The sequence below is a fragment of the Ranitomeya imitator genome, chromosome 8, assembly GCF_032444005.1.
Source record: "Ranitomeya imitator isolate aRanImi1 chromosome 8, aRanImi1.pri, whole genome shotgun sequence".
NCBI classification, from domain to species: Eukaryota; Metazoa; Chordata; class Amphibia; order Anura; family Dendrobatidae; genus Ranitomeya; species Ranitomeya imitator.
In genome coordinates this window covers 154,629,956-154,644,952 of record NC_091289.1, presented here as the reverse complement: position 1 = coordinate 154,644,952, position 14,997 = coordinate 154,629,956, and the positions used below count along the sequence as shown (strand labels likewise).

The following is a 14,997-nucleotide window of genomic DNA, read 5'->3' as shown; positions in this document are numbered from 1 at the left end:
GTGGAGGGATTGGTAATCACAGACTGGAGGCAGGCAGAGGGGCCGGGGTATGAGACTGGAGGGAGGTGGAGGGATTGGGTAATCACAGACTGGAGGGAGGTGGAGGAACCAGGTAATCACAGACTGGAGGCAGACGGAAGGGCCAGGGTATCAGACTGGAGGGAGGTGGAGGAATCGGGTAATCACAGACTGGAGGTAGGCAGAGGTGCCGGGGTGTCACAGACTGGAAGGAGATGGGGGAACCGGGTAATCACTGACCAGAGGCAGGCGGAGGGGCTGGGGTATCACAGACTGGAGGAAGGTGGAGGGATCGTGTAATCACAGACTGGAGGCAGGTGGAGGGGCCGGGGTATCACAGACTGGAGGAAGGTGGAGGGATCGTGTAATCACAGACTGGAGGCAGGTGGAGGGGCCGGGGTATCAGACTGGAGGAAGGTGGAGGGATCGTGTAATCACAGACTGGAGGCAGGTGGAGGGGCCGGGGTATCAGACTGGAGGAAGGTGGAGGGATCGTGTAATCACAGACTGGAGGCAGGTGGAGGGGCCGGGGTATCAGACTGGAGGAAGGTGGAGGGATCGTGTAATCACAGACTGGAGGCAGGTGGAGGGGCCGGGGTATCAGACTGGAGGCAGGTGGAGGGATCGTGTAATCACAGACTGGAGGAAGGTGGAGGGATCGTGTAATCACAGACTGGAGGCAGGTGGAGGGACCGGGGTATCAGACTGGAGGAAGGTGGACAGATCGTGTAATCACAGACTGGAGGCAGGTGGAGGGGCCGGGGTATCAGACTGGAGGAAGGTGGAGGGATCGTGTAATCACAGACTGGAGGCAGGTGGAGGGGCCGGGGTATCAGACTGGAGGAAGGTGGAGGGATCGTGTAATCACAGACTGGAGGCAGGTGGAGGGGCCGGGGTATCAGACTGGAGGAAGGTGGAGGGATCGTGTAATCACAGACTGGAGGCAGGTGGAGGGACCGGGGTATCAGACTGGAGGAAGGTGGAGGGATCGTGTAATCACAGACTGGAGGAAGGTGGAGGGATCGTGTAATCACAGACTGGAGGAAGGTGGAGGGATCGTGTAATTACAGACTGGAGGCAGGTGGAGGGACCGGGGTATCAGACTGGAGGAAGGTGGAGGGATCGTGTAATCACAGACTGGAGGCAGGTGGAGGGGCCGGGTATCAGACTGGAGGAAGGTGGAGGGATCGTGTAATCACAGACTGGAGGCAGGTGGAGGGACCGGGGTATCAGACTGGAGGAAGGTGGACAGATCGTGTAATTACAGACTGGAGGCAGGTGGAGGGGCCGGGTATCAGACTGGAGGAAGGTGGAGGGATCATGTAATCACAGACTGGAGGCAGGTGGAGGGGCCGGGGTATCAGACTGGAGGAAGGTGGACAGATCGTGTAATTACAGACTGGAGGCAGGTGGAGGGGCCGGGTATCAGACTGGAGGAAGGTGGAGGGATCGTGTAATCACAGACTGGAGGCAGGTGGAGGGGTCGGGTATCAGACTGGAGGAAGGTGGACAGATCGTGTAATTACAGACTGGAGGCAGGTGGAGGGGCCGGGTATCAGACTGGAGGAAGGTGGAGGGATCGTGTAATCACAGACTGGAGGCAGGTGGAGGGGCCGGGGTATCAGACTGGAGGAAGGTGGAGGGATCGTGTAATCACAGACTGGAGGCAGGTGGAGGGGCCGGGTATCAGACTGGAGGCAGGTGGAGGGATCGTGTAATCACAGACTGGAGGAAGGTGGAGGGACCGGGGTATCAGACTGGAGGAAGGTGGACAGATCGTGTAATCACAGACTGGAGGCAGGTGGAGGGGCCGGGGTATCAGACTGGAGGAAGGTGGAGGGATCGTGTAATCACAGACTGGAGGCAGGTGGAGGGACCGGGGTATCAGACTGGAGGAAGGTGGAGGGATCGTGTAATCACAGACTGGAGGAAGGTGGAGGGATCGTGTAATCACAGACTGGAGGAAGGTGGAGGGATCGTGTAATTACAGACTGGAGGCAGGTGGAGGGACCGGGGTATCAGACTGGAGGAAGGTGGAGGGATCGTGTAATCACAGACTGGAGGCAGGTGGAGGGGCCGGGTATCAGACTGGAGGAAGGTGGAGGGATCGTGTAATCACAGACTGGAGGCAGGTGGAGGGACCGGGGTATCAGACTGGAGGAAGGTGGACAGATCGTGTAATTACAGACTGGAGGCAGGTGGAGGGGCCGGGTATCAGACTGGAGGAAGGTGGAGGGATCATGTAATCACAGACTGGAGGCAGGTGGAGGGGCCGGGGTATCAGACTGGAGGAAGGTGGACAGATCGTGTAATTACAGACTGGAGGCAGGTGGAGGGGCCGGGTATCAGACTGGAGGAAGGTGGAGGGATCGTGTAATCACAGACTGGAGGCAGGTGGAGGGGTCGGGTATCAGACTGGAGGAAGGTGGACAGATCGTGTAATTACAGACTGGAGGCAGGTGGAGGGGCCGGGTATCAGACTGGAGGAAGGTGGAGGGATCGTGTAATCACAGACTGGAGGAAGGTGGAGGGATCTTGTAATCACAGACTGGAGGCAGGTGGAGGGGCCGGGTATAAGACTGGAGGAAGGTGGAGGGATCGTGTAATCACAGACTGGAGGCAGGTGGAGGGGCCGGGGTATCAGACTGGAGGAAGGTGGACAGATCGTGTAATTACAGACTGGAGGCAGGTGGAGGGGCCGGGAATCAGACTGGAGGAAGGTGGAGGGATCTTGTAATCACAGACTGAAGGCAGGTGGAGGGGCCGGGTATCAGACTGGAGAAAGGTGGAGGGATCATGTCATCACAGACTGGAGGAAGGTGGAAAGATCGGACAATCACAAACTGGAAGCAGGCGGAGGGGCTGGGGTATCAGACTGGAGGAAGGTGGAGGGGCCGGGTTATCAGACTGGAGGAAGGTGGAGGGGCCGGGTTATCAGACTGGAGGTAGGCGGAAGGGCCGGGGTTTCAGACTGGAGGAAGGCGGAGGGATCATCTAATCACAGACTGGAGGAAGGTGGAGGGGCCGGGTTATCAGACTGGACGTAGGCGGAAGGGCCGGGGTTTCAGACTGGAGGATGGCGGAGGGATCATCTAATCACAGACTGGAGGAAGGTGGAGGGATGGGGTAATCATAGACAGGAGGCGGGCGGAGGGGCTGGGGAATCACAGACAGGGAGGAGACGACTCAGTGCACAGTCCGGCTCCTGAGTACTGAAATCTAATTAGCAGAAAATTTCAAATGCTGATTAAAGAAGAACCAGAAAGCGAATTCCATCACCAAAGGTATCAATTTATTCAGTATGATAACACTAACACCACTACATCAATGTCTTTACTTTATATTACAAAATCATGCTGATAGGTTCTCATTGAGTTCAGGTTTTGATAATGATAAGAATGATTGGAAACTATGAGTAGTCTATTAGGAATGTAAGTTTAATATAAAAACATTTATTATCTCTATTTCAGTGTTAGAAAATCCCTTTTTTGAACCTGAGCCCCCTGGGATGATCCCTGGAGTGTGTGTTCAAGATCTGGTGAAAGTCTATCAAAATAGTTACAAGCCGGCAGTGGACATGATGAACATCACATTTTATGAGGGCCAGATTACTGCTTTCTTAGGACATAATGGAGCTGGGAAAACGACAGTGCTGTAAGTGTCTCTATTCTTCCATGCTGTTCTCCCATCAGTAATATTGGCAAGCCTTTGTCATTCAGCAGTACTTATCTGGGCTGTTCCCTCCAGAGATCAGTGTTATTACGATTAAACACATTTTCTGTCTCCTTATTCAGGCTAAATTGCTTGCACGACTGTAATTTTGTCTTTACCTTTTATTTCCACTTAGGTCTATAATAACAGGATTATTTCCACCTACATCTGGTACAGTGTGGGTCCGTGGCAGAGATATTCAGACGCATATGGATTCCATCAAGCAAAGTCTTGGCATGTGTCCCCAGCACAATATACTTTTTCATCGGTAAGTGATAAAAGAAGCCCAAAGTATCATATAATAATCAACTACCTTTTTTCTATAGAGATGATTGCTACCGATCACAAGATTGAAGATCCTGATTTCCCAGTTTTAATGAACGGCGGTCAATTTAGTACTTGGCCATTTCCAGTAGGCTTATAGACTTTGAATGGGACAACAGTTCGCATGATAAACCGCTAAGTTCCCTATTTGAATGGAGCAGCATTCATTCCATTCAAAGCCTGCAGGACTAATGGAGGTAGCAGAACATGTTCTCAACCGGTGACCCATTCAAACTGATATAATGTGGAAAAATCCACAGTGGTTGGACCAGTGATGCCGCTGCTGGATCGATATGATGACTGTAACCACTCACAATAGAAGAACTTCCTTTCGGGTTATTGGGTGAAGGCCACTGGCCGCTTTGCAATAGAGATCGAATCCACTGGAATCTGACAGCAGGAGCACAGGATGACCCAGCAGCACCACCACCATTCCAACCATTGTGGATCTTTCCATATAATATTCATGTTCCTTAGGGATATAGGAGTCCAGAAGGGAGGATAACATTCCGGGATCTAGATGCTCACAGCTGGGGCATCTCAATCCATTGACTCTAACACGTTCCATGCACTTGTGCCCATTATTTTGCACAGCATCCTAGGGCTCACTCACACATGCGTTTCTCTTGTGCGAGTACTATCCATGTTTTTACGAATACTTGTAATAGTGAATGGTGTTGTTCACATGTCCATATTTTAGTGGCAGAACAAAGGCAAAATGATGTCCGATTCTGAGTTGAGCGTTGGATCAAATTCGGCAATGCAATTCTATGGGTCCATGAAAAAAATCGGACAGAACTCAGATGCCGTCCAAGTCCTGACCATTATTTATGGACTTCCAGATAGGAAAAGATAGAGAATGCTTATTTTTTATTTCTCATCCAACAAAAGCTAATGAAATTTTGATCAAACTTTGAGGGCAATAACACACCCTGATTAAACCCTGATAAAAAATAAACACTTATGAAACTTGGACCGATTTTTACTTATGTAAAAATCACTGACGTCTGAATGAGTCCTTATGAGATGAGCCTACAGCCATCAATTCTCTCTATTCCTGCTTTGATATATCCATTCAATCTGAGGATTCGGGACTCCCATTCTTGTGAGCACGGGGTCATCCAGAGATCAGTAACTCATCATTTATCCACAGTATGCAATCTTTGTACATCCCCATTAAGTAACAATTCATAAAAACAAGAATCAAGACCCGTGTCCTTTTGATCAATGGAATCTCAGCAATGGGACAATCAGAAATGAACAAATTATCAACTATTTACAGGACAGGTAATAAGGTGCAATCCTTTTTAAAGAGGTTGTCCAATATTAGAAAAAAACATGACTGCTTTCTTGCAAAAACAGCACCATACCTGTCTACAGGTTATGCCTGACCTTGCAGCTTTGCCCCTTCACTTCACTTGAGTTGAGCTGCGATACCAGACACATCATGTAGGAAGAACTATAATGACCCCTGCGACCATGAGTCTTTCAGGGTCACGAAGTGTCTTACAAGTATAAAATATGCAAAAATTAAATCTTTATTAATTAGCAGAAATAATACAATGAATACATAAAAATAAATTAAAAAGGTGTCTCAAGCCTATTAGGGTATGCTACAATCTTATCATCTTGTTCTCCAACTTTAACGCACGACACATGTTTTTCCTGTGTCTCTATTTCTCGTCCTGCCATGATTTGCGCTACGCATATGAGCTTTGGCATCTATTGTTTGATCTCCACCTTGGCTCTGGGACATGTTTTCCAATTCTGTATATATGTAAATATTTTTGTACATAGTTGCTTTGTATATAGTTATTTATTGTTTCTTTTTTGTCATTTATTCCAGCGATAACGTGATCAAGGCCACGAGTTGGCCGAAACGTCGTTTATGCCTATCGCTTCACCATTTTACCGTTTGCAACAATTATTTCAATAAACTGTTTTCACCTGCATCAAGCAAATCTCATAGTACGAGTGCAGTGATTATACATTACTACGTTTGTTGGGACTATTGGTTCCGTTCACTTGCACCGTCACGTCCTCAATAGTCGAGTGCTAACCTTCGAATTCGCTATATCCATACACTGTCATTCAAAGTGCCTAGGAGTAATCATTATTTGCATCACAAATGCATACATATTTTGCTAACAATACTACCAATACTTGTGCCAAAGGTAGGTCAAGTAAAGTAACGAAAAGGTGTACTAAATTTATTCAACAAGCGGTATCTAGGTTGACCAAATTCGTAGGACAAGTTTGAGCTGCGTGTCACGCCTCTGGAAGAAGCAATGCGAAACGCGCGTCGGTGTGGAGGGATACAGCTCAAACTTATCCTGTGGATTCCGTCAAACTAGATACCACTGAGGTAAATAATATTAGTACACCTTTTCCTAACTTTACTGTATATGTAGTCTTATTACAACACCAAAGGATATTATGTACAAGTGTATCTGACAGAATTTATGCTACCAGATATGCATTTTATCAGCATAATATAATTTTTGAGCTGTGATCCCTCTTGGCCTGAGGCACCTTTTTAAGTTATTTTTTACATATTTATTGTATTATTTTTTGCAATAATTAAAGATTTAATTTTTGTATATTTTATACTTTTAAGACACTTCTTCAGCCTAAAAGACTCACAGTGGTAGGGGTCATTAGTGTTTAGTTTTTGTGGAGTGTTGCCCCTCTTAGTAGGGGATTGGCTTTGGGACTGTTGTGTACATCATGTAGGCAGGTTCGGCACTGCTTTAGGAAGAAAGCAGCCATGTTTTTGTAAGACCACTTTAAGTTACAATATATAATTTAGGGCTGGTTGTTCTAATCTCATCCAAGTGATTTTAATCCCATTCTCACTAAACCTCAATCATGTGTTAATATGCCATGCCAAATTTTGGTTAGGTTTTTTCTCAACATTTTACTTTATTATTCTTGCAAAAAATGTTCCCCAGAGTGCTCTGACCTTCTTTCTCTGTGGACGAGTAGAAGAACACCTACAAAGAAGACTTTACGATTTATTAAAGTATGGTAAATATGGTTGATCTGCATAACTTTACTGTCTCTGGCTTGTGACCAGACACAACATGTGACCTTTCATACTGTTTTACGGGCATCATCATGGTTTTCTCAAGAAGTGTGAAAACGGCGCATAACCTCCTGTAATAATAATGGGAAATAGGAGTGGGAGTAGATGACTCCTGCCAGAAATAACAGCACTTGCATTTTTTTTTTCTACGAGTGTTTAAATACGAAAGGTCAGCAAGGAAAAAATGTGAGGAAAAATAAACCCGCTCATTTCATGTCACACTGACAGCTGGGCAAAATGAAAGTCCGTCAATGATAGCTGCACAGTCTACATTGCTTTTGATGTTTCCTCATATACGTAGCTCATCCAGGAACTTTTCTGTACGGATGAGCTCGCTGAGGCTGTAAGCAAGCAATCAAGTATATACAAATATCAGCCTCCAAGACCTCAGCTAGGGGTGTACTTTCAAAACAAAATTTGCTAATTAACACTGCTTCCGAGAGATTTACCAACCCTTTAAAGAAAATATGTTGCCAGACGATCACCTATTGTGTAAATCAGGGTTTTTTTTTGTTACGTGGAATTTTTTAAAAATGTTGACAATTTTTTTTCCAGATCATGATCATTAAAAAAAAAAAACAAGATTAGTAATATAGCAATTATCACACTGGCCATTAGGTCTATTTTAAACTCATACTTCCTGTCCTTTCAGGAAGAGTTTACAGCACATTCCTTATTATCAGAGGCAGGATTACGATGACAGATTACACCTCTATGCATAGCTGATAACACAGTATCCACCAACCACAATAGGTGATGTCACAGCTGACCCTTCTCTTCTTCCCTACATAATGACATTTGCACATGCTCATTAGTGGTTTCAACACAAAAGATAGTGTCAGGGTCTGACTACTGTGTCTATGTACATGTGTTGTTTCCTGAAACAACAGGAAGCTAAAGAAGTTGTCCACTACTTGGACAACTTCTTCTCATTCCCCACACTTGGTCTCCATTAAAAAAATAAAGTCTATACTCACCTCCCGTACTGGCGCTCTTCCCGGGGCTCTTGTCCAGTGTTGTGACACATGACCCCAGCACTCAATCAGCGCTGGTATCACTGTTCCCGCCTCCTGTCAAATTGAGCCAGAAGAACAAGTCCAAGATCAGCTGCAGCCCGGACTTCCTCTTCATGTTCAATTTGTCCAAAAGCGGGGTCAGTGATGCCAGCGCTGATTAGGTTCTGGGGTCACATGTCAAGAAACGCATGAGAGCCTCAGGATTGGGAGTGCTGACACTGTAGGAATGACGCCGGCATGGGGAATATAGGCTTTATTATTTTATGGGGCCAAACATTTTGATCAATAAGAGGTAGTCCTAGTAGTGGACAACCTCTTTAAAGTCTAAAAAAAAAGCAGTGGTCAGTGTGAAAATGGTAAGATTTCTATTTTTTATTTTTAATAAAGATTTTTTAATAATTTTAAAAGAAATACATGTCATTTACATTTAAGATCCCCATACACATTAGAAGGAAATGGTCCAATGAACGATCATGCGATGGTTAAATAAACATTAATAATCATCTGTCAATGGTCTCAACCGCATCACAGATCCACATTGGCTAATATTGGATTTTTTTGAGCTGATGACGCCGCCAATGCTGATCATTAGCCGGGAAAAAAAATCCAACAGGCCCGATCTGTGTTTTAAACTATTACGAACGTTCACTTGTCAGTCATTAGCTGAAAGGAATGATAGGTCATTTCCCTCAACCAGCAGAAGGTTGTTAGTTATGATGGACATTATTCTGATCATTTTAGTTTTACTCAATGTGCATACGCTGCATTTAGGCCCTATTATAAGAGCAGATAATCGGCAAATAAGCGTTTATAGGAATGCTGATTCCTTTTTATCTAATGTGCTTGTAGAAAAAGATCTTTCATAGGCTAAGAACTATTTGAAAAACATGTACCCACATCTTCCCAGACAATACTGGTCTTTCGTTCATCCGCTAAAAAGATCATCCGTTGTTAAATTTCATCCGACGAACAATTGCTTACTTTGATCTTATGCTCAACTTTTGACTAATGGCCACCCATAGTCTATGAACGTTTTGGTCGGGAGGTTGTGTATCATCAATATGGCTGCAATTTTGCCTAACTTATCCACACCCTGAATGAGCTCACAGATAAAGGAATAAATTAACAGTAAAGAATCCCCTTCACACTCAGAATTCTTACCTCCTCAGCTTAACCGTGGAAGAACACATTCTGTTTTATGCTCAACTAAAAGGTAAATCAAAAAGACAAGCTGAGAAGGAACTGGAAGTAATGCTGGAAGACATTGGGATTCCTCACAAAAGGAACGAGGAAGCTGAGAACTTGTCAGGTTTGTATCATATTCTCAAGAATATACTTCCCGATAGTCAGCCAAGGGACACCTAAAATATCATTACACCCTTATATAGGCTTGGGGTTCAACAGAAAAATCTAGGGCTTCAGCCCACACTTAAGAATCACTGACGTTAAAATCCTTAAAATGGATGTCCACTACCTAGATATGGATGACTTATTCTTAGCATTTGTCATCAATATCAAGATCATGGGGGTACAATACCTGCCACCCCCACTGATTATTTTTTTCTGCTCTGGTTGTAGCTGGATATAAACAATGTACGGGACCGGAACAGGAGAGCTCCGTCCACTGTGTAGTAGCCATTCTCAGGTCCTGCAGCTAAATTCATATTGTACCGAACAGACGCTGAACTACAGTACCCGGGAATGGTCATTACACAGTGTGCTGTTCCAGCTCCGTAAGCTGTGTACTTCCATCCAATTCTGCAGCTGCCAACTGCTAATGTTGGACCTCCACCAATCTGATATTGATAACCTATTGTATTGTTGTAGTGGACAACCCCTTTACGCAAAGCTATTAATCTATATTTCCAAAAAATATTCTGTTGGTAATATCATATTTTTCAGGCCAGTGGGATTAGATATCAGAGGTATAATCTGACCAACCAAGTTTGTAACCTTCATGACACCCACTCAGCTCTCAAAAGTAGGAAATTTGTAGCACCTTTCTATGTGGACTAGGGGTGGTTTCCGTAATGTTTTTGTCTCATTATAGGTGGAATGCAGAGAAAACTATCAGTCGCGATGGCATTTGTTGGTGAATCCAAAGTTGTAGTTTTGGATGAACCCACATCGGGTGTAGACCCATATTCCAGAAGATCTATTTGGGATTTGCTGTTGAAATACCGATCAGGTAGGATGTGCTTGTCAAGTATGACTGTCTAATGCCTAGAAGAGCCTCAGAGAACCTACAATATAAAATGAAAATAATTTATAGCCAAGTATAAAGAGGTATTTTACATGGTATATGCTAAAATATACCCGACTAAAAATCGTTTATCCCATATATGCTAAAAAAATTGGTAACTCTTCTTTTTCTCAGGCAGGACCATAATTCTCTCTACTCATCACATGGATGAGGCGGATCTCTTGGGGGATAGAATTGCAATAATTTCTCAAGGAAAACTTTACTGCAGCGGATCACCCTTATTCCTAAAGAACTGCTTTGGAACAGGCTTCTACTTAACCCTAGTCAGGAGAATGAGAAAAGTGAAAGATGACGTCGAAAAAAATTCTGTAAGCCACTTTTCTCAGTTTACCACCAAAAATAACATGGCACGTCCTTCTGTATCTTAGATTATACATTGATGCTGGGTATGCGCTTTCATCCGTAGGGTTCCTGTCACTCTGACTGTTCCTGCCCTTGTCCAGGTTGTACCCCAAAAACTAAAGAAGATCCTCTGGAGCAAGAGATGGATGGTAAGATTGTCAAATAGTACCCCAGATAGTCCCCATATATAATATGAATGGTTCTCCTACATTCGTAGTTACGTCAGCCGAACCCTGGAATTTTATGCCCACTGATAGCTATTCAGAGAATTCAGCGCCTCTCACTGGGGTGCCGACTCCCATCATTCACAGCTAGGAGCCGGCTCTTTGTACCAGATGCTTCACGAATGACTCATCACTACATAGGACCTTTTCTTTGGAAAAAAACATGTTAGGCTACTTTCACACTAGCGTCGTTTGGCCTCCGTCGCAGTGCATCGTTTTGCAGAAAAAATGCATCCTGCAGGATGCGTTTTTTCTCCATAGGATTGTATTAGCGATGCATTGCAACGCATTGCCACACGTCGCAACCGTCGTGCGACGGTTGCGTCGTGTTGTGTCGGACTGTCAGGACACCAAAAAACGTTGCTTGTAATGTTTTTTGGTGCGTCGTGTCTGCCATTTCCGACCGCGCATGCGCGGCCGGAACTCCGCCCCCTCCTCCCCGCAACTCACAATGGGGCAGCGGATGCGTTGTAATGAGTGCAAGGGGAATGTAGTGGTCTGGGGCTGCCGTTGTGCAGCGTTGAGACAGGATGCGTCGGTACGTCGGCCCGACGCACTGCGACGGGCCGACGCTAGTGTGAAAGTAGCCTCTGTGATGCACACTGCATCACTAGCAACACATTGGGGGCAATTTAATACACTAAAATGACATGACAGGTTCCCTTTCAGTGTTTTTCAGTTTTTCTGATGGTAAAATTCTGACTACTTTCTATTCCATCTTCCAGGTAGTGTGCCTGGACTCACTGAGCTAATTCACCATCATGTCCCTGAGGCAAAACTTATCGAAAGCATTGGGCAGGAACTGATTTATCTACTACCTGGTAAAGATTTCAAGTACAGAGCCTACGCTAGTCTGTTCAGAGAGCTGGAGGAGACTATGGGGGACCTGGGCCTGAGCAGTTTTGGAATTTCGGATACACCATTGGAAGAGGTAAACCAGTAGAGCCAGATTGTAGCGTTGTCTGTATCGCTTCAAAATGCGATATGTACTTGATAAAAATAACAAATAATAATTTAGAAAGACTATATCTTATTCTTTTTGATAAGCAAATCAAAGTTCAACTCTTGAGAGGATTCTAATATTATTATTGTACAAAAATGGTTTATTTTATATCATGTTACACAATTTATACATGATTGCCAGACAGAAACGTCAGTGTTCTCTCTTCCCTTAATGTCTGGCCTAATTATAGTTCTTGTCCAAATTAGCAGTGTCATATTTATTATTAAAAGGCCTTTTTAGGGGAGGTGTCGAGACCAAAATATATCAATTTTGCCAAAGCTTCTAGCTGAGATTTACAGGAGCACCATGATGGCATAACATTGTCAATCTTGTAATCATGTTGATTGTGCAGTTATTAGTGCCCAATGGATGCCCTACTAGGATTGCGCCACTTGTATGCCACTGTTAGAGATTGATTGTGGTATTTAAGTGGCACAAAAATAAAATTGCTGGTACTGGAATCAGGTGCTGGCTGTATAACCCAGCTGGCACCTGCCCTGTGTGTATAAAGTCCCAGCTCCTCAGCCTACTCCATACATCTGCAGCCACTCTATGAGGTCATGGAGCGGAAGGGAGATCATTAAATATCATGGTCACTCTTAATCACCACATTTCCATAAATAGGAAATAAATAATGTATTAGATACTATGAGATACTGACCAAGCCAAAAGCAGAATGAGCATCAGGGCAATCATATACAAATGAATAAGATCATATTAAATATCTTGAAACAAATCTAAAAATTGTATTTCTCAAAAAAACAAAAACTATTCTGGAGCATCTTTTTTCATAAGTCCACATTGTGCAGCTCCTCTATTACACCCAGTAGCAATGCATATACAAAAACAATTGAGCGTTACCGTTTGTATTGTCAAGGGACATGCCCCTGCAGAGTCCGGAATGGTGAGCATTGATTGGACAGTGTCAGACCACACAGGGTCGCACCCCCAATTAGTGACACCCATTTGTCAATGTATTTCTAAATGTCTAGGAGGAGTAACAGACATTGAGACCAGCACAAAGTAATATACAAGTATTCGCAAATATGAACATGTCAGCAGACTTGACTGATCCTCACCAACCCAATTTTCTCTAAATTTGTATCTCGCCAGATCTTCTTAAAAGTTACAGCTGATTCAGTGACTGGAACAGAAACTCCAGGTATTGCCGTCTTCTCTTGTACTTAGCAAGCAGCTTCTACAAAAACATAGTTTTTCTTGACTCAATCTACATTCTTAGATTGTTATTTTGCTATTTTCCTTCCAACACCCAATTCCCGAAATATCAGGGGTCATAAACCAGAGGAGGATGCAGCATGAGTTCTCAAAATAATTTTGGGGAAATATATTATAACTTTAGTTCACATCATTGGATCAGTTTGCCTTATTAGCTAAGGCTGCGTTCACACGTGACCTCTGTGTGTTTTTTTTTACTATTATTGCAGTAAAATCTCATAGTTTTTGCCGCGATTTTTGAAAACCAATGAGGCCCAAAAATTGCTCTTTGGTCTTAATGTGTAAATAGAACACAGATCAGAAGGTGAATGTTAGACCTTCTTCCATTTCATTGGTATAAATTACTGTAGCTTGTTTAGAAATTGCTAGCAGCAAAACATCTTAAAAAAGATAGGACAAGTGTGACGCACAGAGCGCAGGGAACCCAGTACACCGGGCATGGTTAATTCTGGCATTATTGTCCTCTTGTCTTTGGGTGTTTAGTGGCATTCTCCCGTGAGGTTGGTGGTGGAGGGAGACAGGTGAGTTAGCCAGCACGATATAGTGGTGAAACAATTGTAAAGCTTTACTAAAAACAGAAGCAGGTTGCAACACAAAAGTAGATGGTAGTGCATGCTCTGTGAGGACAGGTTCCAAAATACAGATAATCAATGGTAGCCGATATTGGGAGGTGCATATGAGCATTGTATTGCAGCAAGCCCATCCAGGGTCTAAAGGTACCGTTACACTAGGCGACTTACCAACTATCACGATCAGCGATACGACCTGGCCGTGATCGTTGGTAAGTCGTTGTGTGGTCGCTGGGGAGCTGTCACACAGACAGCTCTCCAGCGACCAACGATCAGGGGAACGACTTCGGCTTTGTTGAAACTGTCTTCAACGATGCCGAAGTCCCCCTGACGCACCCGGGTAACCAGGGTAAACATCGGGTTACTAAGTGCAGGGCCGCGCTTAGTAACCCGATATTTACCCTGGTTACCATTATAAAAGTAAAAAAAAAAAAACTACATACTCACATTCTGATGTCTGTCACGTCCCCCGCCGTCAGCTTCCCTGCACTTTCTGTGTCAGCGCCGGCAGTAACAGCGGTGACGTCACCGCTGTGCTCTGCTTTATGGCCGGCACTGACACAGTCAGTGCAGGGAAACTGACGGCGGGGGACATGACAGACATCAGAATGTGAGTATGTAGTGTTTTTTTTTTAAACTTTTACAATGGTAACCAGGGTAAATATTGGGTTACTAAGCGCGGCCCTGCGCTTAGTAACCTGATATTTACCCTGGTTACAAGTGAACACATCGCTGGATCGGCGTTACACATGCCGATCCAGCGATGACAGCGGGTGATCAGCGACCAAAAAAAGGTCCTGATCATTCTCCAGCGACCAACGATCTCCCAGCAGGGGCCTGATCATTGGTCGCTGTCACACATAACGAGATCGTTAGCGGAATCGTTGCTACGTCACAAAAAGCGTGACGTTGCAACGATATCGTTAACGATATCGTTATGTGTGAAGGTACCTTTAGGCTGGTGTCCAGCGTAGTCACTATGGAATGTTCTTCCATCCATCTAGGGATGTGACCCATAGCTGGCCTCCATGTCCTAGTCTTCATTATGTGTGGTTAATTGGCGTCCCCATCTGTACTATGGGTGACTTACATTTGGCTGAGCATTCATCCGACGTCCACACACCTGCAATTGGACTGTATACTCTTAGGGACTAAGGTTCTCCTCCACTTCCAGTAGTAGTAGTCTCAGATGCTTCCCCCACTTTT

At 44.6% G+C, this 14,997-nt stretch overlaps 1 protein-coding gene across 1 annotated transcript in view; it reads left to right on the top strand.

Annotated features, from left to right (window-relative positions):
• Positions 1-14,997, top strand: part of ABCA4 (ATP binding cassette subfamily A member 4) — a 200,451-nt gene that overhangs the window by 117,509 nt on the left and 67,945 nt on the right. Inside the window, exons 21-28 of the mRNA XM_069737669.1 lie at positions 3,489-3,672; positions 3,866-3,997; positions 9,324-9,463; positions 10,205-10,342; positions 10,532-10,725; positions 10,824-10,908; positions 11,709-11,914; positions 13,100-13,148. Of these exons, the coding sequence (XP_069593770.1) occupies positions 3,489-3,672; positions 3,866-3,997; positions 9,324-9,463; positions 10,205-10,342; positions 10,532-10,725; positions 10,824-10,908; positions 11,709-11,914; positions 13,100-13,148 (1,128 nt within the window). The remainder of the gene's footprint in view (positions 1-3,488; positions 3,673-3,865; positions 3,998-9,323; positions 9,464-10,204; positions 10,343-10,531; positions 10,726-10,823; positions 10,909-11,708; positions 11,915-13,099; positions 13,149-14,997) is intronic.